Here is a 23,170-nt window from a genome sequence, read left to right on the forward strand (position 1 = left end):
ATTACAAAAAATAAAAATTCAAGTCCAATTCTGATTCCAAAGCCACCCAAACAAACAAAAACACAGCAGAGCCAGCAAGTTGCCCACATGAATAACCAGCAATTCCATGACCCTGAGCTCAGATCCTGCAAAGGAACCATTAGCACAGCCCTGCTCACTTTCAGTTATTAAGTCCATGAGATTCCATGCAGGAGTAAAGCTTTGCCCTTGAATCCACTTGCAGGATTGGGGCCTTAAGCATACCCTTTGTCCCCCTTCTCCGTCTTTTGTCTGTAGTTATCTCTGAGGTTTATGTCTAAACTTGTAAGGGCTTGCGTCAGTGATGTCCTCTGTTGTGCGAAATTCCTCACACACTTTGGACTTATAAAAATAATACCATCATTCATTATTTGTATTAGGTAGCGCTACAAGGCCCCTTTCTGCTAATGCAGATGTTAGCCCAATGTCCTGGACAAATTGCAACGTAGATCATTACATTCTGCCTCCCTAAATTAACCCTGCAATTTTCACTGCAGGTATTCTTCTCTTCCTGACCTCAACCATTGTGTTATGTTGTTGAACACTGTCTCACTCCAGATGCAGCACCATGACAATGAGGGATGAATGATCCCTGTGTGGCTGGCATATCAACTGGTAAAATGCTTTGGGATCCTTTGAGATGAAAGGCACTATATCAATGTAGGATAATTAGCATTAAGCATCACATTTTTCATGAGCCTGAACAGGGCCATCATTATATGAATTACTGGTGCTCCAAAGGGCATATGCTGTTAAGATGAGATAATTACCCATTTCTCGCAAACATCCATCAATTATTCGTTCATTAATTTTTGGTATTAATATCAAATATTAATGGAGGCATCGCTAGCCTACAGCGCCACAGACAAAGAGCAAACAAACCACATAGAGAGTTCTGCACAAGGGCTGGGTATCTCTGCAGCCACAGGAAATGCACTGACTTTTATACAAAACTCCTTTGCCAGGATTTTCAAAACTGGAGGCATGAAGTTGGGCCCTTGAGCCCATAGTTAGATGCCTAAATAAGTGGCCTGATTTTCAGAAGTCAACCAGCAGTTACCACTGAGCTCAGGATCAGGGCCGAAGATCATGGCAACTGACCAGAACTTTGGAAAGATCAGGTCACCTATTTCGGTCCCTGAATACAGGGTGAGATTCTCTGCTGCCCCGAGGTGTGTGGGCAAAGATGGCTTTCAGCTTATGACACCTTCCTACCTCCTGATTCGAGGCTGCTCCTTCTTCTTAGCATATGTGCAACATGCCTCAGGTGGCACATGACCAGGATTCAGCACTGAATTTGGTCTGCTGGTTGGATTGTTAGCTTCCCTGGCCCGGGCCAGGTACTGATGGGGAGTGTGATGTGAACGCTGATCCATGCCCCCTTTGAGGTTGCAGAGAGCCATAATGGATTCAGTGGTGTGTGCTATGCCCCTACCCCTCATATCTGCAATACCTGTCAGCTCCGCCCCAGAACACCACATACACTGTGGGCTACTTACAGCAGCCGAATGCATTGCCTAAATGGTGGAAATCTCCCCTGGCCCTTATCAGCCATTTATGGCCCCCATACACCACTCACACAGGGAGGAAGGGTCTGTCTACACTGCAGCACAGTTTGAAATAGCTGAGCTAGCTTTGACCTAGCTAGATTCAATGAGAATAGCAGTGGAGCCATGGCAATGCAGGATGTCCAAGCCCACCTGAGATCCTGGATATGTTCTTGAATGGCTAACCCACGCTGCCACCACTTCATTGGAATTGTTATTGGAGCTAGGCTAGATCAAAGCTAGCTGGGGCATGTCTACACATGCGGCAGTTAGACCTCTGAGTGCAGTGTAGACAGAGTGTTAGGAGCCTGATTCTGGACAGCCCAGATGTAAAATCAGACCCTGATGTTCTGCTGAGTATTCCATAGCCTGCTGCTTGACATGGCTGTTTAGGAAATAGATTGTGGTCTGCATGTGCTGGCTACATTGTACATAATGGCTCTGCAGATCATTTTAAAATTCATATGAAATGCAAGGACACCAGCAAACAGCGGATGAGTTAATCAGACATAAAAGGCATTTTCAAAATATGCCCTTCGCAACTGTGTTCCTTGTCCTCCTCCCTCCCCGACTGAAATGTCTTTCATGGGCAAGCCCTGAGATAGAACACCATATTCAGCTGCAATTGCCACTTAGAGAGGCAACATCTTCTAGATGCTTTATAGTGCCGGGATGCATATTCTTTAGAGTCAGAAGAAAAAGGAGCCTGTAAAAGAGACACAACAGGATCCTCTTGTTATTCTCACTCAGCGCCTCCCTTGTCAATTTGGCTTGGTTGTCAAGTTAAAATACCTGGTTTCTGTCTGCCAGGGCTGCACACTGAACCTGGAAGTCAAGCCATGTCCTTCCCAGTCGCACAGCATTAAGCCATGAAGAGAGTGCAGTAGCTGTGTCAGGGGGCATATCGGTGCCAGGAGTTTCAGGCATCTGAAAAGTGCATTAATATCTTATAAACACAGTGGCTTACTGCAGTCAGAGTGTAGATGTCACAGCACATCTTGGCCAATACGAATCTTTACCAACAGCTTTGTGGGGGCCGTTTGCACTGTCTCCTTCCACTCTGAAGTGTAGTTCCTATAAAAGGATGAGAGATGATGAAGAGCAGGTGACAGATGCTTTTCCTCTGTAATTTGGAACAGAGAGGATTTGTGGCTTGATATCTATTCCAACCCGCTGTTTTTGATGGCTCCCAGGGTTTCATTTGGGTTCCTTTCCCTCAAACCCAACTTCAGAAGCTCTTCGGCCTGTCAGGAGCAATGTGTAGCCCAGCACTAGCAGCCGGAGCTAACGAAAGGAGTTCTATCTGTTCAGCTCACCAAAAAGAAGATCAAGCAGTGACTTGATGACAGCATATAAGAACCTTTACTGGAAGAAAACATTGGGTACTAAAAGACTCCTTAATCTAGTGGAGAAAGGTACAAGGAAAACCAATGGCTGGAAGTTAAAGCCAGACAAATTAAACTGAGAAAGGTACCTAATTTTAATAGTGGAGGTGATTAACCCCTGGAACACATGAGCAACTGAAGTGCTGGATTCTCCATCTCTTGACACCTTCAGATCCAGACTGGATGCTATTCTGGAAGAAATGCATTGCCCTCATGCAGACCAACACTGTCTCATTGTTTCCTGGTATGCCTCCATTGGCCCATCTGTATCCATCTATTGTTTCCTGTCTTATACTTAGATTGGACGCTCTTTGGAGTAAGGACTGTCTGTTTGCGCCAGCACAGTGGGGTTCTTGTCCGTGATGACTAGTATTCCTAGGCGTTATGGTCATACAGATAGTAAATAATACAAATAATGATAGGCTAACACAAGAGATTGGGTTCAGTACAGGAGTAACTAGGTGAAATTCTCTGGCCTGTGTTTTACAGGAGGTCAGTTTTATGGTCCCTTCTGGCCTTCAGATCTATAAATCTATGAACTTACCTTCTTCCATAAGGATTAAAATATAGCATAGAGAATCGTTGCTGGTGAAAATTCCTGTGATTGCCAAGTGGTGTTATAGATGGCCAGGTCCAGAAATGCAGCTGAGACGACCATTCCAAAACCCATGTTCTCCTTCAGCCCCCTCCTCATTCTTCCCCTCCCCTAGCCTCTTTTCTCACACACTCCATCCCCACAAGGGGGGCTGGTTGTCTTTCTCTGCTCCCTGCCCACTGTTTCCTTCTATCCCTGTCACATAACAGGTGTAAGACCTTGTGTGTGTGTTTCAGTGAGCTGATCCCAGCTGTGTACTGGTGAGAGTTACTCCATCACTCTGACATCATCAAAACAGCTCAACAAGCCTAATCCACTGGCTTTGTCTAAATCATTTTCTATGTCTCCTTCTAGTGGCTGGACCCAGCAAAGATCCTGCTTCTTACTGTACTTACGTGTAGCTCAGGGGTGGGCAAACTACGGCCCATGGGCTGGATCCAGTCCCTCAGGGCTTTGGATCCGGCCTGTGGGATTGCCCCCCGTGGCCGCCGTGGGCCCCGTGCTGCTTTCAGCAGCAGCTGGCCCAATGTCCCTGCCATCCCCAGACCCTTCCCTCCAGGCACTGCCCCCTGGGAAGAGGAATGGGGAACTGTGGCCAATGGGAGCTTCGGGGGAGGTACCTGGAGGAGCGGCAAAGGCAGTGCACACGGAGCCCTCCACTCCCCGTGCCCCAGGGGCCACAGCACTTCCTGGAGCGGCACGGGGCCGGGGCCAGGGCAGGCATGCAGCGAGTCTGCCCTGGCCCCAGTGCATGCTGCTGCCACCCCAGAGTCTGACCCCTCCTGCACCCTGCCCCCCAACTACCTGCCCTAAGGCCCCTGCCTGCACCGTGCACCCCTCCTTCACCCCAACTCCCTTCTCTCCCTCGTACACCCTGCACCCTCCTGCACCTCAAGTCCATTCCCTGAGCCCCCTCCTGCACTCTTCACCCTTTGCAACCCTCACCTCTCTTGCACCCCTGCCCTGAGCCCCCTCCAGCACTCCGCACCCCTCCTGCACTCCTGCCCTGAGCCCCCTCCTGCATGCCTCATCCCTCCTGCACCCCAACTCCCTTCCTTGAGCCCCCTCGTACATCCCGCACCCCTCCTCTGCCCCAATCCCTTGCCCTGAGCCCCTTCCTGCACACCGCACCTCCTCCCACACCTCGCACTCCCTCCCACACCCAAATCCTCTGCCCCAGCCCTGCATACAATTTCCCAAACCAAATGTGGACCTCGGCCCAAAAAGTTTGCCCACCCCTGCTGCAGTTGAACGACTCCTTCTGCTCAAATGGCAGGGACTTGTGCTGGGGGGCCTAGATTCAATGCTCACCATTGACTCTTTTGTCTCTGTGTAGGCAGCTAGGATTCAGTACACAGACAATAAAGGGGCGATTTTCAAAGGTAACTGGCGGAGTTTGGCCCCCAAATCCGTTTTCACAGGTGCAAAGGGCTGTTAGGTGCTCAACACTCATTAAACATCCTTGAGGGTCACCGAACTGCCCTTTATGCCTGTGAAAATCTCCCCCAAAGATTCAAGGTGGGGGATTTTAGAATCTCTGCAAGTAGCTGCTGGAAGTTGGGTGGCCCAGGAGGGGAGACTCTGAGATTCCTGTTATAAAAAGGGTGTTCTTCCCCTATGGGTTAGCTGATTGCTCCCTCTTTAATTACAGCAATGAATTTAGCAAGTTGGTAGCAGAAGAATATCTCAGTTTCTTTGACTTCACTGGGCTCACCCTGGACAAAGCACTCAGGTGAGCCACTCTGTTTTCATTAAAAACCTACCCCATGATGAATTGATCTAGAAGCCCAGTGTTTCCAATTTGCCATGTAGTGCAGCCCTGCTCATGCAGTTAAGGTCTGACCACTGATTGTGTGTAATGACAGCTGGGGACTGACAGATGTGTTGGGGTAACGGGAATCCCATCTGTGTTTAAATATTTACCGTGATATAATGATCAGCACAATATGCTCCCATTGGAAATGGGGTCTGAGCTGCATGAGCCTCACTTGGCCTGAGCCTGAAGGGGGTTGGGTCTGGGCTTCTCTCTATGGAAAACACCAAATTAAAGTAACACCCAGTTGACCATGAGGCAAAGCCAGCCCCAACTGTACAACCCCAGCTGGCACCATTCTCCTGTGTGAGGGACAGGGCTGGATTCAGGGATCTGAGCTGGCACAGACCCCAGCATGCGGGATATTAGTGGGAACAGGCCATCGGGGGCAGGGTGAGAAGATGCTGCTCTCTGAGTGGGGTCACACAAAAGCACACAGGCCATGGGGTTGAGCTAGAGTCCACAGAGCAGCTCCACAGCTGCTCCGTAGTCTTGCAGAAAGGTTGTTGCCCCTTTGCTCCTCGCACAGCTCAGGTAGGGCCCTGGGCTGTGGATTTCCTTCTAGACTCGTAAGCTGAAATGTCCTTTTTTATTTGCAGAACGTTCTTGAAAGCGTTCCCTCTGATGGGAGAGACGCAGGAACGGGAGCGTGTGCTGATCCACTTCTCCCGGAGGTACTGCCAGTGCAACCCAGAAGAGAGCACGTCGGAAGGTACCTCCCCGCCTCCTGTCAGACACCTCACCCTCCCTGACAGTGCTGACAATGCGCGCGCAGCAGCTGGTCTGCTGTACTGCCAAGAGCAGAGATCTCAAAGCGTAGCCTGGGGTCTGCTGGTTGCCTGGACACTGCTTGCTGGTAATCTGCAAAGTGCTGGCTAGTGCTGACTCAGACAGCGTGAGCAATTCCTTCCTGAAGGACAAAACAAGGTTGCACTTCAGGGAGGGGGACATTTATAAATAGTGCATAGCTAACAATTGATGAATGGATGTGACATGCAGGGGTAATCTGTGATATAGGTGGTTATAAACACAGCAGAACAAGGTGGTTCAAAACCATGCTTCTAAGCAACCTGTGGGCTTCTATAGCAGTCTCTGGTTATTAAAACCTCTATTAAATATCTATTAGCCTTTTATAAATGATTTAGAAATGGAACTTTAATATAAAGTGTGACCCAACAGGCTTATCTCACTGAGAGCCACTAAAATCCACAGATACATTATCCTGAGACTTCCCCATGGCAGACATTGTGGCAGATGCTACAAATCAGTGGCATGATCATGTAGGGGAGAGGAGGTGATCCACGTGGTTGCAGATGGAAAGGGAGGGGCCCATAGGGGAATCTCTACATTAGGATGTCATCCACACTAGGAAAAAGTTTGAGAACTCCAGTCTAGATTACTGGCGATGGTACCGCAGGTGATTTCCTTACCATGATACAACTTCATGTGCAGTGGTCTTGCCAGTACATTTGTTGCCCTATTTCGTAGAGAAAACAGCTAAGCTTTTAATTTGAGCAACCTCCTATGACTATATTGCTGCTCCCATGATCTGTATTAATTGTTCCAAGAAACCCTATAACAACACAGTTGAGGGAGGGGGAGATTTTTTTTATTTGAAATATTTATTCAAACAACTTCCAGTACAAAGATATGAGAAAACAGAAGGTGTGTGGGTGATGCCTACAAGATCAAAGGGATTGCACAATGAAATTCCCTGGGCATACTTTGCAAGCAGAAGTCTAGATAGCCCATTATAGTGCAGTCCTGCAAACATGAGTTTGACAGCTTTGTAATTTGCGCTGAGCATTAATGTCTTCTGAGAGGAGCACAGGGGTCAGGAAAAGAGATCTCCTCAAGTGAAGTTACAGGTCAATGGCGGGAATGGAGGTGGGGCAGACTTTGGGTGGTAGGCAGGGCCGGCTCCAGGCACCAGCTTATCAAACAGGTGCTTGGGGCGGCAACTCGAGAGTGGGGCGGCACTTTCAGAGATTCGGCGGCAATTTAGCAGAGGGTCCCTCACTCCCGCTCAGAGCGAAGGACCTCCAGCTGAATTGCCACAGATTGCGATCGCGGCTTTTTTTTTGGCTGCTTGGGGCTGCAAAACCCCTGGAACCAGCCCTGGTGGTGGGAGAATAGCCAGCATTTCACCTTGTAGGACTCTTGATTGCAATCCCTGCAAGGGAATGTTTAAATCCAAACTAACTGCCTGTTTCTAGTGGTTTCGCTTGTTGTTTGATTGTACAGAAATATTTCTGTTGATAAAAGATTTTGCAAAGCCGTATTTTTATAAAATCTGCAGGGCAAATCCTTTCAACTTCACATAGTGCTTTCAGATCTGTTTGTGTGAGTAAGTGCTACTTAATGTGAGTAAGACTGGCAGACTCTAAATGCTGGGCCTAAATTGACCATAGTATCCGTTTAACAATACTATAATGACATTATTAGAAACAGCAAAGAGTCCTGTGGCACCTTATAGACTAACAGACGTTTTGGAGCATGAGCTTTCGTGGGATGCATGACATGCATCCGACAAAGTGGGTATTCACCCGTGAAAGCTCATGCTTCAAAATGTCTGTTAGTCTATAAGGTGCCACAGGACTTTTTGCTGCTTTTACAGATCCAGACTAACACGGCTACCCCTCTGATTATTAGAAACGGTTCATGTGCACCTGCAATTCCTGACTAGCTTTGGCAATCCAAAGGGAGAACATTCTTACATTACATTGTACATTTGCTAACTAAAATGCTAGCAAATCCAGTCTCCAATTCGGGGTAGCTCCTTGCCAGATTTAGCTTGCTAAAGATGAGTGGTCTTCAGACATTTGTGAGATGGCTGGAAGTCAAACATGGGTTGAACTGTACAGTTGGTGGAATATAACATATTGTTTGCAGTCAGCTGCCTAAAAGGGCAAACACCAGGTCAAGGCAAGATTACAGTTACATGATGACAAAGCTATGCTGTGCAGTGAGTTATAATCAATTTGTGTAAGGTCACGGTCCTGGATGAGTCTGCCCCTTCTGGACAGTCACCAGTCTGCGGTAGTGAACAAACCTTTGGATCCCACCTGCTTCCAGCCTGCTGGGTTTGTATAGAGGCCAGGCACTGTCTCTGCTTCTTCCTCTTGGCACACTCCCAGGGTGCAGACTGCATGTCTGAACTCCTTCCTTGGGTTGGGAGACTCCACAGGCCAACTGCTCTAGACCGCAAGATCAGTGCAGAACCTCCCAAGGCTCTCCAGTTGCTTATGCATGCTCCCATGCAGCGCTTCCCTCCTGCCTCTGCCCCATGGGATGTCTGGTTTATAATCTGATTCTTCAGGAACATGTGGCTGCACACTTTACTCTTAGGGCTTATCTACAAAGGGACAGTCAGGAAAATTAATCCGAATTCAGATTCAGCTAAACCAAATTATGGCCACTTTAATTCTGCATGAGAGTGTTCACACAGGGGTTTAATGCATTTTAACTAATCCACTTTAAATTTACATCTTTAGTTAATTTGGATTAATTTCCCGACTGTCCCAGTGTAAACAAGCCCTTAGAGAGCACAGAACATTACCAATCTAGGCAAATCAGCAAACATTTTTAACACAAACCCACTCTTGAATCCTCACTGCTACTGAGTCCTTGGGATTTGGACCATGTCCTTGGATGAAGGCAAAGTCCCACTTCCCCAGGGGGGATCTGTTTGAGTGGTGGAATGGCTCCATTTCCTTACAGAGCATGTCATTTTTCAAAGCAGCCTGTGCCACCTTTGTTTGTTTGTTTCTATATTTCTGCTGGGGATTTTCCGTGCTCCAACCCCCTAAGAATTACTGGGGCAGAGTCATCAAAAGTCAATGATTCTGTTGGTAGCAACTTCATTGTTCTACCAGGGCAGAGGAAGTGAATGTTAATGGACCTTCATAGCCCTGTCACACAGTCTCTAGACATAGCTGCCAGCTTCCTGCTACAAGATGGATGATCACCTTCACAACGACTGTTACAAGTACCAGTATTGTTCCTAAAACTGCATTGAATTCATACCTGGACCCCAAACTATCCCATAAGGTATGACTGTACAATTAATGCCAATGGCTGTTGCAAAGACTTTGGGGTTTAATGTCCCTTCCGTGAATGATCATGAGACACATAATTGTACGTATTTCAAAACAGCAAATAAGTTGATGCTGGACCGAGGTAAAACAGATTTTGACAGCAAGATTTTCTCTGACAAGTGTAATGTAGACAAGAAATTTAGGTTCTTGGAGGCTCCACTGAATGAAGAGTGGTAGGAACTATGGCCCAGGGAACAACAGTCAGTCCAGTCTGGTAAGTTCCTTTTGTCACATTCTTTATGTGCTTCACTGACACATTTGTGATGAGACCATGTGTTTGACAGATTGTTTTCCTCAAGTCACCCACCTATTACCAGCTCTTCTATCATCATCAATATACCTAGCCCCTGAAATGCTGGCATTGCATCTGTGCAGTGCACCTTCCCGCATTGCAGCAGAGTATCTACCGTCTAGAGGATACTGTCTCCGTCCGTCTTCTATGCACATTCCACATCGCTCTCTTTCACTTGATTCCATTCATGGCATTCATTTTCCCAGTGTCTTGGAGCTCAGACCAGTGTTGTGTGCTCTTTGGCCCAGATCCTCAAAGGTTTTTTGATGTCTAACTCCCAAAGGGGATTAGGTACCTAAATATCAGACTGTGGTGTCTCAGGAGATTATGTCCCCTATAGCCCAGAAGCCTGGATAGGGAAATATTACATTCCCTATGGATAAATACAAGTTGCATCAGAGTATTTCATCAGAGTATGAGTATTGCATTGGAATATGAATTTCTGCTCTTTATTTCTTCAGCCATGTAAAATGATGGAATGTTGTCTATTGGTTACAGAAGTGGGGGAGGGAATCAGGAATCCCAAATTAGGTTCTCTGCTCTTCCCCTAACTCACTGTGTGACCTTGAACAAGTCACTTAGCTTTCCTGTGCCTCAGCTGAATTCTCTGTAATATAGGGGCAATCACTTATGTCCCTCCCAGGCCCTTTTGTGGGTTAACTATAGACGGGCTGCAGTGAGAAGGTTTATCATCATCATCCTCACAGCTACATCAGTGCTAGCCTTCCCTCCATAACCTGCAATGAATCACCCTGCTATGCTGGGATGTTCTGGCCCCATGAAGAGCAGTAGAGATGAGGGCTCAGCTAACCCACCCCTGGGCGTGGCCCTTTAAGGTTTTGGGAGTTCACAAGGGCAGAGGAAGTGGCAGAGGCAGATACTGGCAGAGAGGAAGCAGTTCCGGGGAATAATGAGTGTTTGAGTGGAAAAAAACCATTACTGTTCCTTTAAGGGGCTTGGACCAGGAGCCTTTTAGTGCAGTGTGGGCAGCCTTCCACTCTCTACAGCCAGCCAGTCGGAGCCCAGGGAGCAGGGCAGAATAGGTTGTCTCCTCCCACGTAACAGAGAGAAGCTTGCACAAGGCAGCTGTCTGCTTGCTGACCCCTCCCAGGCTAGAGGAGAAAGAGCTGCCTGGGAAAAAGGGGCAGCTGGGGACAAGTTGGCTGAGACCTGCCACTGGCCTGAATTACACCCCAGCTCCCAGAGGATGGCTGAGGCCCTGCTCCAGGGAGCATGGGAATTATAACCCAGCTCCAGGAGACAGGGCTGAAGAGTCTGGAACTGGGGAGAGGGAGCCTACCTGAACCATATCCGAACCCCAGCAGGGCGTGGACCTGAGGGGCTAAAGATGAGGGTTTATTACTTTGTAGTTGAGTTAATAAATCAGAGCCCACACAAAGGGGGTGTCTGTTTGTAGTACTGGTGGCTGAGTAAATGACTGAAAGAAGGAAGAGGGAGTTGAAGGCAGTGTTCCTGTGAGCTACAAGCGGCTGCACTTGAGGGTTGTGCTCTGACACCTGCCCCGACAGGGACCCCCAAGGAGCAGGAGGTAAGATCAATCTCCACAGTTCGTTGAGCTCTTGAAACTGCAGGCAAAGGCTTCTGGCACTGAACAGGGAACAGAGGTGGGCCATAGCTCATTCTCAGTGCATTGAGCCACTTGTTCCCCTGCCCCTCTTGCCTGGTGTGGGACATGCCATGCTGCTGAGCCCTTAGGTGATTCACTGGTCGATACGTGTACATGGAATAAGGCAAATGAAGTGTGAGGATTTGTTCTGCTCTCTTTTACAGAGCCTGCCCCTGTAGTGACCGAAGCCACGGACAGGAAAGAGAAGACAGTGCTGAGGCCGATGCTGCTACTTCTAACTGTGAAAGGAGCATTTTTTTCATCAGTGTTCTGTATGAAATGCAGCTGATACCGTTTTTAAAATCCTCCTTCTGAGAACAATAAAAAGTTCCAAGCAGCAGCTGGTGACGAGACTCATTTGGAAACTGCTCCCCCGTCCTTGCTTACTGGGCATTGGGCTGAGCTATGAAATCAGGTGCCACTGAGAGGACTGGTCCCTGGGTAAGGCCCTGATCCAGCCAAGCACTTAAACACACATGTTGCTTTAAGCACATGAGTTGACCCATTGACGGAGCTCATGCTTTGCTGGACTGAGGGGGCTGCCCAGTGCATCTGCTCCTGAACCATTCAGTCAGGGAGAGACTTTCCACTCACCTGAATGGCAGCAGGATTAAGCATTATGTGCGCAGGTCAGGGCGAAAGGTGCACGTAGCATTCATCTGTGTCTGGGCCAGGCACAGCTGTGGTACTTTGCTCAACTAGGCATAGCAACCCCTAGGATGCTAGCTGTGTCCCCGTCCCCCATCCTGCAATGGGCATGCTTCCTCTGCATGTCAGGATGCACTGGGGGTACCCAGATTTTTACAGTATGGGTTAATAATTGAAGCTATCTGGTAGCAAAGCTGAGATGCGCTTCCTATATTCCTTCTCCTATGTGCTAACCACTTTCCTCTGCAGCATGCGGCGTGGGGCACTTGCAGCTTTAAACCAGTGTATATGGTGAATTCTCCCTTACTTCAAGGCTTTAAACCATGGTGTGAGAACTTCAGTAACTCAGCCAGAGGTTAGGGTTCTATCACAGGAGGAGTGGGTGGATGAGGTTCTGTGGCCTGCGATGTGCAGGAAGTCAGACTAGATGATCACAATTGTCCCTTCTGGCCTTAAAGTCCATGAGGCAATAAAGGTGACCTGGGACTCACACTCTGTGTGTGTGTGTCTGTGTGTCTCTGTGTGTGTGTGTGTTTGAGCCCATTGTTATAGGTCTATGACATGAGGGCCATTTATATGGCAGTCATTAGGCCATCGTAAGCACAGGATGATGACCTCACTGTACAGGGTCAAGCAGAAGAACAGGCTGAGCAGAGAGGGGAAAAATCCCTTTTTTAAATACTCAGATCTTCAATAGCAGCAAAGAGCATTCAGGAAACTGCTTGCCAGCAACGATTGTTCATATGTGAATGGTTTATTTATTCATAGTCACTCTAGGGTGAGTGGCTCCCCAATAACATTGTAAAGCTGCCTTATTAAGGGGAATAGGCAGGATTCACCCCCAGCTTGCTCGTGAGGATGTAAATTACGTCTCCCATCACCCACCTGGGCCCTGTGCAGAAGAAGCATTGACCCAGAAATGAACCTAGGCCTATATACATATAAAAGACAGAGTCCTTCCCCATGTTACTGATGATGCCTGAAGAGCGACTTCCACTTACAACCTAGTTTCCTTCTCTCCATTTAAAATATTTGATTCCTTTTTGCATTTTTCTCTACGTGGGCAGTGAAAATAGGTTGGTCAGTTTCACTTTTTTTAGACAGTTTTGTTTTCCGGCTCCCATGTGCTAGCAGGAGGCTGTAATGTTTGGCTTGAAGGAGCGTATTTTATCTTAAGTTGAGCAAATAATTAATTTTTTTCAGTTCAGTGGCTGAACTGAAATTTTTTGAAAATGTCAAAATGAATTATTTTCATTTTCCAAAAAAAATTTCCATTTTTTATTTAGCCAAAACCATTTGCCAATTTAACCCAAATATGTGACTAGTTTTCTTTGCCTGAAAAAATGCACAAATAAATAAATAAAATTGCCCAGATCTAGTTTTAAGATGGCTAAAAAGCGTTTTTAATAATGAAACCATTTCTTTGGGGGGATTATTGTAACAAACTCCGCCAGTATCCATTTAAGCACTGACAGCATAAGGGCAGGTTGGAAATATTTTCCAAATTGGTAGTGTTGCCTAGCACACACATGCATGCCTGCACATCTGAATATAACAAGCATATGTCCACCGACCCCAACTCAACTATACACACACACACCTACGCACTTTCCAGCGACACACCTGCATGCAGCACATACATACACACCTCCGATAGGTGCGCTGTCATAAATATAAAGAGAAGGGTAACCACCTTTCTGTATATAGTACTATAAAATCCCTCCTGGCCAGAGGCACAAAATCCTCTTACCTATAAAGGATTAAGAAGCTCAAGTAACCTGGCGGGCACCTGACCAAAAGGAACAATAAGGGCACAAGATACTTTCAGATCCCTAGATTTGAAAGTATCTTGTTCTGTCTGTTCTGTGTGGCTTTTGCTGGAGACAGATCAAGGAAGCAAGCAATCCAACTCCTATAGAGTTGGTAAATATTTAGCAAGGAAATGTGTTAGATTATCTTTTGTTTTGGCCTGTGATTTTTCTCTGTGCTGGGCGGGGAATGTATATTCCTGTTTTTTTCTCATGTCAGGGTTCCCTCCCCACTCTGAACTTTAGGGTACAGATGAGGGGACCCGCATGAAAGACCCCCTAAGCTTATTTCTACCAGCTTAGGTTAAAACTTCCCCAAGGCACAAATTCTCCCTTGTACCTTGGATTAAGTAAACGCTGCCACCACCAAGTGATTCAAACAAAGAATCAGGGAAAGGACCACTTGGAGTCCTATTTCACCAAAATATCCCCCCAAACCCCAACACCCCCTTTCCTGGGGAGGCTTGAGAATAAACAAGATGAGCACTGACCAGCCTTGGTTGTTTGACTTTTTTTAGGATACTAAAAAAACCTCAATCAGATTCTTAAAAAAAACAGAACTTTGTTAGAAAGAAAAAGGGTAAAAGGAGTACCTCTGTAAGATCAGAATGGGCGATAATCTCACAGGCAATCAGATTCAAAACAAAGGAGATTTCCCTCTAGGCAAAACCTTAAAGTTACAGAAAGAAAAAAACAGGAATACACATTCCCCACACAGCACAGAGAAATTCACAAGCCAGAACAAAAGGTAATCTAACATATTTCCTTGCTAAATACTTACCAACACTATAGAAGTTGGATTGCTTGCTTCCTTGATCTGTCGCTGGCAAAAGCCACACGGAACAGACAGAACAAAGCCTTTCCCCCACTCCCCTCCAGATTTGAAAGTATCTTGTGCCCTTATTGGTCCTTTTGATCAGGTGCCCGCCAGGTTACTTGAGCTTCTTAACCCTTTACAGGTAAGAGGATTTTGTGCCTCTGGCCAGGAGGGATTTTATAGTACTGTATATAGAAAGGTAGGTACCCTTCCCTTTATATTTATGACACGCGCACACACATATAGCCACCCAGACACAGGTTAGAGCACACATATCTGCATACATGTGCAAACACACCCGCCCATTGACGGACCCCTGCATCACACACAAGAATGCACACACACATGCCCACACCCGCCTACACTCCCACAGGCTGCCCAGGGTTAGAAATGAGGCCACTTGGTTGCCGTCAGCAGGCAGCTCGGAAGTGCCAATTGTTCTTTTTCCCCTTTGGTTTTGAATATGCCAACTGCAGCTGAAAAGTTAATTTTCAAATCTGCCTCCAGCTTCCAGAACAGCAGAAGTGCTTAGTACCACGTGGGCTTCCCCATTGCTCTGCTGAGCAGAATAGGCACAAGCTATTGTGAAGTCACAGCAATCTCATTGCTTTGATTGGTGCTGTTCCAATTTGGGTATTTTTATAATCCATTTCCCTGGATTTGGAGGGGGTGGGGGTGTTGATTTCTTCCGCTGGGCCTGGCAGAGGTTTTCCCTTGTGTTTGCACTCGGAAGTGTTCCTGGAGCTCTCAAATCCAGGCCAAATCCAGAAGACTCCACTCAGGTTTTCCCCAACCCCAGCTCAGACACAGTCACGTTGGTTTCAGCAGGAGTCTGCCTGCGTCTGGAGGGAATGCAAGCTGAGTAAAGAGCTCAGGATTTGGCTCCAGGATCCCAGCATTATGGAGACAGCAAATCCCTTCTCTCTAATGGGGCAGTAAGGAGCTTGGCTGTGCACTGTGAGGCCTGGTCTACACCAGGGGGCAGGGTCAATGTAAGATATGCAACTTCAGCTACGGGAATAGTGTAGCTGAAGTTGAAGTATCTTATTTCGACTTACCTCTCGTCCTCACTGCACGGGATTGACGTCTGCAGCTCCCCCTGTCGACTCCACTACTGCCGCTCGCCCTGGTGGAGTTCCGGAGTCGACGAGAGCATGTTCGGGGATCAATATATCGCGTCTAGATGAGACGCTATATATCGATCCCTGATAAACCAATCGCTACCCGCCAATCTGGCGGGTATGATAGACATACCCTGATTTCATCACAATCAAAGAGATGATCGAAGGAGGAAGATATCCCTCGCCAATGCCCTCTTCACAGGGAGGTTTATTCCAGCTCCTGGATGCTGGTGATGCTGTTTAACCACAAAGAACTGGACTGCAGCAGCCCAAGCAATCCCATCATACCCCCACTACATGCAAGGGCTGGGCACAATGACACTCCCTTCACTTCCAAGGCAATGGGAGCCACTCCCTTCTCATGCCCATGGGGCACACTGAGCATCCTAAGAGATGCACTTCATCCCTCTGTTCAACAAGGAACTTCGGCAGGCACCATACCTCCTCGAGCTCCCCATGAGGCCAGGCAGATCTGGGCACCACCTCCCAGTGTGGAGCTGTTGGCAAACTCAGCCTGGCCTTAAAAGTCAATTCATAAAGCTGGACATGAGGGGTGAATATACAAGGGACGTTCCCTGTTTGGGCCACAAAACTCAGGGTTTGTTCAGGCAGACGGAGGAAGTGGTGGCCAAAGAAGCCAGAGAAAGCGGGGCTAAAGAAGAAATTCTGCCTCCCTTGCATGGGCCATGACTCCACCTCCTCTCCACACCTTTATGGCACGTGAGGAGAACTGGCCGCATGGTCAGGGATGCGCTTAAACTCTGACACTGTGTAGTGCACAGTTGGGGGAGTTGCACTGACCCCTGTGCAGGTGGCACTCTGCCACTTAAATAGGAACAGGTCCCCAGGACCAGATGGTACCAGTCTAGCCATTCAGAAGGCTCTGGAGAAGATGCTGCTGACCAAAGTACACAATCTCATTTGAAGCAGCCTCTCCAAAGGGGGCTGGAGGGACACCACCTATCTGTAAAAAGAATACGCAGGGCCAGCAAGGGAATCCCAGGGCAGTACAAACAGTAGCAACAGAGTTACAAACACTGAGGGTCATGATGTGATGGGCCAAGCCAGCTTGGCTTCTGCAAAAGAACATTGTGACTGGCTCATACTCTGCTCAAACTCTTTGTTTGTTCTGAGAAAATAAGGAGTAAGGAACAATAGGTGAATATAATTTATTTCAGCTTTCAAAAAGCCTGTGACAAAGTCCCTCTGAAGAGATCACTAATGAAGTGAAGTCGCGGGGTTAGTGGTGATGTTCGGAAACAGTCCAAGGGACAGAAAACAGAGAGTGGGAATAAATAGTCCATTTTCATACTGGAAGGAGTTAGCACCGGGGTCCCACATGGCTCTATACCAGGATTTTTGTCCCATAATATACTTATTAATGATCTGGGAAACAGGGGTGAGCAATGAGGCAGCAAAAATAGCTGCTGGCACCAAATGATTGAGGTTAGTCAAACCTGAAGAGGGACTTCTGAGGGACCTACCCTAGCAAGGTGAATGAGCAGCCATGTGGCCATGGAAATTCACAGCTGACAAATACAGAGTCATCCAGACTGGAAGAAAGATTCTGAATCATTCAGACCCCTATCCGGGTACTAATTTAACACTCAGGAGAAACTCCTGGGCACTGCTGTGACCAGCTTAGCGATGACTTCTGCCCAATATGCAGTGAGGATCCGAAAAGCAATCAAACATTAGGGGGTATAAAAAATGAGAGAGAGACAGTGATCCTGGGGATATTACAGTGCTGTTACAGAAGGGTTACCTGACCCTAGAGCCAGATAACATTAGCAAGCTGGACTTTATGCTAAGACCACTGAAATTATTAACGTTAGAGATAAAGTTTCTTGACACCTTAAATGACTGCTGCTTGGGGCAGCTGGTCCTGGAACCTACAAGGGGAGAGGCAATTCTTGATTTAGTCCTAAGTGGAGCACAGGATCTAGTCCAAGAAGTGAATATAGCTGATAATAATAGTGACCATAATATAATTTAATTTAACATCCCCGTGGCAGGGAAAACACCACAGCAGCCCAACACTGTAGCATTTAATTTCAGAAAGGGGAGCCACACAGAAATGAGGAAGTTAGTTAAACAGAAATTAAAAGGTACAGTGCCAAAAGTGAAATCCCTGCAAGATGGGTGGAAAATTTTTAGAGACATCATAATAGAGACTCAACTTAAATGTATAACCTAAATTAAAAAACACTGCAAGAGAACCAAAAAAGAGCCACCGTGGCTAAACAACAAAGTAAAAGAAGCAGTGAGAGACAAAAAGGCATCCTTTAAAAAGTGGAAGATAAATCCTAAAGAGGAAAATAGAAACGAGCATAAACTTTGGCAAGTGAAGTATAAAAATATAATTATGAAAGCCCAAAAAGAAGTTGAAGAACAGCTAGCCAAAAACTCAAAAAGTAATAGCAAAAAAATGTACATCAGAAGCAGGAAGCCTGCTACATAACCAGTGGGACCACTGGACTATCAAGATGCTAAACGAGCACTCAAGGACGATAAGGCCATTGTGGAGCAACTAAATGAATGCTTTGCCTCAGTCTTCATGGCTGAGGATGTGAGGGAGATTCCAAAGCCTGAGCCATTCTTTTTAGGTGACAAATCTGAGGAACTGTCCAAGATTGAGGTGTCATTAGAGGAGGTTTTGGAACAAATTGATAAATTAAACAGTAATAAGTCACCAGGACCAGATGGTATTCACCCAAGAATTCTGAAGGAACTCAGATGTGAAATTGCAGAACTACTAACTGTGGTATGTAACCTATAATTTAAATCATCTTTTGTGCCAAATGGCTGGAGGATAGCCAGTGTGATGCCAATTCTAAAAAAGGGCTCCAGAGATGATCCTGACAATTACAGGCAAGTAAGCTTGATTTCAGTACCAGGCAAACTGATTGAACAATTGTCAGATATATAGTTGAACATAATTTGTTGGGGAAGAGTCAACATGGTTTTTGTAAAGGGAAATCATGCCTCCCCAACCTACTAGAATTCTTTGAGAGGGTCAACAAGCAAGTGGACAAGGTGGATCCAGTGGATATAGTGTACTTTGATTTTTAGAAAGCCTTTGACAAGGTCACTCACCAAAGGCTCTTAAGCAAAGTAAACTGTCATGGTAAGCTGTCAACTCTCATGGATTGGTAACTGGTTAAAAGATAGGAAACAAAGGGTTGGAATAAATGCTCAGTTTTCAGAATGGAGAGAGGTAAATAGTGTCTGTACTAGAACCAGTGCTATTCAACATATTCATAAGTTATCTGAAAAAAGGGATAAATGGTGAGGTGGCAAAATTTGCAGATGATACAAAACTACTCAAGATACTTAAGTGCCAAGCAGACCACAAAGAGCTACAAAAGGATCGCACAAAACTGGGTGACTGGGCAACAAAACAGCAGATGAAATTCAATGTTGATAAATGCAAAGCAATGCACATTGGAAAACATGATCCCAACTATATATATAAAATGATTTGGTCTAAATTAGCTGTTACGGGGTTGGACTAGATGACCTCCTGAGGTCCCTTCCAACCCTGATATTCTATGATTCTAAGAGAGAGATCTTGGAATAATTGTGGATAGTTGTCTGAAAACATCTACTTAATGTTCAGCAGCACTTTAAAAAGCTAACAATCTTTGGAATCATTAAGAAAGGGATAGATAATAAGACAAAAATATCACATTGTCACTATATCAATTTATGGTACACCCACATCTTGAATACTGCATGCAGATGTGGTCATGTGGCCATCTCAAAAAAGATATATTGGAATTGGAAAAGATTCAGAAAATGGCAACAAAAATGATTAGGGGTATGAAACGGCCTCCGTTTGAGGAGAGATTAATGATTGGGACTTCTCAGTTTGGAAAAGGGACAACTAAGGGGGGATATGATACAGGTCTATAAAATCATGACTGATGTGGAGAAAGTAAATAGGAAAGTGTTATTTACTCCTTATCATAACACAAGCACTAGGGGTCACCAGATGAAATTAATAGTCAGTAGTTTTAAAACAAACAAAAGGAAGTATTTCTTCATCTGTGGAGTAAACCTGTGGAACCCCTTGTCAGATGATTTTGTGAAGGCCAAAAGCATAACAGGGTTCAAAAAACAACTAGATAAGTTCATGGAGGATAGATTCATCAATGGCTGTTAGTCAGGATGGGCAGGGATGGTGTCCCTAGCCTCGGGTTTTGTCAGAAGCTGGGAATGGGCGACAGGGGTGGATCACTGGATGATTACCTGTTCTATTCATTCCCCCTGGGGCATCTGGCATTGGCCACTGTTGCGAGACAGGATACTGGGCTAGATGGACCTTTGGTCTGATCCAGTACGGCCGTTCTTATGTCCTTATGTAACAAACCCACTACATAACCTCTCATTGGACCCAGCAGCACTGCTGCGTGCATTGTTAAATCCAACAGCATGAAAACTTTTACAAAAAGCCACAGTTTGTCTCCCCTTCGCACTGGGGGAACTGAGATGATAGAGGGGTCGAGGTGCTCTGAGGACAATGGTCTGGAGAGCGCTAATTAAGAGCCATTTGCTTTTGTTGTGTGTTTCAGATGGGATTCATACACTGACCTGTGCCCTGATGTTGCTAAACACAGATCTTCATGGCCATGTAAGTAGAGCTTATCAAGGTCTCCTTCCTTTTTTCCTTCCTTCCCAAGTTTCTACTGTTCATTGGGCCATGCTGCCGGAGTACCTGAGAAGCAGGGTGGGTCGGAAGAGAGCACTCTGGCATTTCCAAGGTGAGACTCTAGAGACCAGGCCAAGTGAATGCCCAGCAGTGCCTGAAAGACAGCCCTGGAGACAGAGCCTCTGTTTGTGTCAAGGCCCACTTAAGCCAATGGCAAACCTCCCATTGGCTTCACTGGGGCCCTTTTGGAATAGTACAGGTCCAGCCCAGACAGTGTCAGTGCACCTTTGTTCCCAGTCTTCCCTGCTGGGGAAGGACCTTCTGGAGCCGGGGGCAGTGGGACATTGGCTCCCCTTGACCATTCACTCCTGGGGTTGAGCTGAGATTGCCATTGATTGGAGGATGGTTGTTACGATGGAGGCACCTGAGGCTAAATTCACCCCAGCTGGTTCTCTATTGACCGCAGTAGAGTTCCCTCCATGCACGAGTCTGATCCCTGCTCACCAGGACCTGGACTGAGACCCTTCCCCCAGCTCATGTCACACAGCACCATGCATTGAGCACTGTGAGATGCACTGGGTCACCTCCCGCAGCAAAGCATGCTGCAGCAGGACGGCAGGGTATAGGGGACCCAGGCCGTTGACTGGAGGTAAGGCTGGTCTGACAACAGCAAGATGGTATTTAGTGTGATTTCACCCGGCCAAAGGATTCCTAGTGCTGCACGAGGTCAGAAATGAGCATCTTCACAGCCAGGCCATGTATGAGAGGGGAAACCTAACTGACTGTAGGGGAGTAGCATTTAAAAACAGGAAGCCCAGAAAATGCACAGAAAAATGACTGGTATCCCAATCCTACCCCATTAAGGGAACGGTCCTGTTACCTTTGACTCCAGCAGGAGCACAGTCCTGGGACATAGGGTGTTGTCAGCATTGTTAGTCTACCCCTTAGCTGCTCTCCTCATGGCATTGCTGATCTGACCCCAAGCCTGTATGTCGCACAGGGGCACAGCATGAGGAAATGCCTGTGGGCAGTGAGTCTCAAATCAGGCCTCATTCAGCTCTCCTAGGAGGAGAGAGCCGTAGGCTCTGGATTCCCTTTGACACGCATGGCTCTCCGGGCATCCTGTAGGGGCTGTTCACATGCAGGTCTGTGCTCTGCACAGCTGTTACAGTTGGAACCACATTGCCAATTGCTCACCTGACTGCCACTGGCCCTGGCCCCTCCCACCATGGGTCAGGATTCCCCACCTTCCTCCATCCATAGGTAGGGGGATGGATAGCAAGTCTGAGAAATTGGCACACAGGCAATAGGTGCCGATATAAGACAAAGCCCTGAATATCGGGACTATCCCTATAAAATCAGGATGTTTGGTCACCCTACCCATGTGTTTTAATCCCGGGGGGCAGGGAAGGGCGGGCTCATTGCCCTAGTCCCTAGAGTGAGCCCAGAGAGCCTGCACACCCTACATGCATAGACTGGCAGAGACCAAGCACAGCTTCACCCCTGTGCAGCCCCATGGATGGTAGTCATGCCAAGGGGCCAGGCAGGGGGCTGGAGAGGTGTGGCCATGAGCCAGCTCCTCCCACACACTAGCTCACAGCAATAGCAAGGCTTGCCAGGAAAGGGATGGTGCCTCTGAAGGCACCCCAGAAGGGAGGTATCTCCTTAGTACCCAAAGTGCACAGTCTGGCCCTTAGATCTTTAATTAGCTTTCTGCATGCAAATCCCTATGTCCTGCTCCTGTGTGAACCCCTCCTCAGTGGGGCGAATCCAGCTGGGAGCTAAGCTGCCCCCCCTTGCAGAGTTTGTGGATGCAGTGCCGTGTGTCTCAGCGGACCATGCGGGTGCTGGGGGTGAGGAGTGTGACCAAGGCATTACCAGGAGTGGGCCAGGCTCGCCTGGAGTGCAGTCACCAGCCTGGTGCTCTGGCCTTCCAGCTGGGTGGTGAGTTCTCGCATCCATGTTCTCAGCATGCAGTGGTGGGGACCAGGCGTTTGCACCAGCACTGCTCCTAGAATGAGCCATCTGGCTGCAAACGCTCATTGACGGCAGGATCACAGCCACCCTCTGCCACTGAGCCTATGGGGAGAGGAGTGAGATCTACCCCCAATGGCATCCATAGGGCCTCACAGGCCACAGCCTGAGCAGCCCATTCCGATGGATGCTGTTCTGCTGCACCCGCCGCTCCCTCCTTCACACACACGCTGCTTGCAGGATGATTATTAGTTTGAATTTGTGCATTTTTAGGGCCAGATCAGACCTGGCTACAATTCTGACAGAGACACCCCTGTGGCCATGTGCTGAGAGGAGGTTTCTTCCTGCCCCTCAAGCTTGGAGGACAAGGAAATAATGTCCTTCAGATGGAGTGAGGCTGGAGAAGTCTAGACTGAGCTAGCAGCCCAATGGATTTTCAGCTTCAATCACAGACCAGCATAAGGTTGAGAGAGCGGTTTAAGGCTGTCGGGTTCCTGGGTGCCATGGGGGGTCATGGATTAAATTTGAGTGGCGCTATGACCCCATTTGCCAGGGTAGGATGCCCCACCTTTGCATCCCTTCTGGCACTTAGGGGCCTCAGGCATCCCCAGCCCCCGGGGAGAAGTGGAGACAGGGGCTCCAGACACTCCCAGTTTGAGGAGGGTGGGAGGACTGGATCATTTTGGTGCTTCCTGGAGAAGCGGAGATGCAGAAGAAGGATGGGGGCTGGGGCTCCCAGAACTGCCGGGCCCCTGGTGGGGATGGTGCTCTTCAGCA

The 23,170-nt window shown here is 47.5% G+C and overlaps 1 protein-coding gene across 4 annotated transcripts in view; it reads left to right on the plus strand.

Annotated features, from left to right (window-relative positions):
• The window catches only part of PSD2 (pleckstrin and Sec7 domain containing 2), a 153,045-nt gene that overhangs the window by 92,098 nt on the left and 37,777 nt on the right, over nt 1–23,170 (plus strand). For 2 of the 4 annotated variants that reach the window (XM_030573800.1, XM_030573801.1), the window contains exons 6-8: nt 5,197–5,277; nt 5,958–6,070; nt 20,343–20,401. In XM_030573800.1, coding sequence (XP_030429660.1) covers nt 5,197–5,277; nt 5,958–6,070; nt 20,343–20,401 — 253 coding nt within the window. Of the gene's footprint in view, nt 1–5,196; nt 5,278–5,957; nt 6,071–20,342; nt 20,404–23,170 lie in introns of all 4 variants that reach the window. The other 2 variants (XM_030573799.1, XM_030573802.1) reach the window with 1 other exon arrangement.

Source organism: Gopherus evgoodei, chromosome 8 (genome assembly GCF_007399415.2).
Source record: "Gopherus evgoodei ecotype Sinaloan lineage chromosome 8, rGopEvg1_v1.p, whole genome shotgun sequence".
NCBI classification, from domain to species: domain Eukaryota; kingdom Metazoa; phylum Chordata; order Testudines; family Testudinidae; genus Gopherus; species Gopherus evgoodei.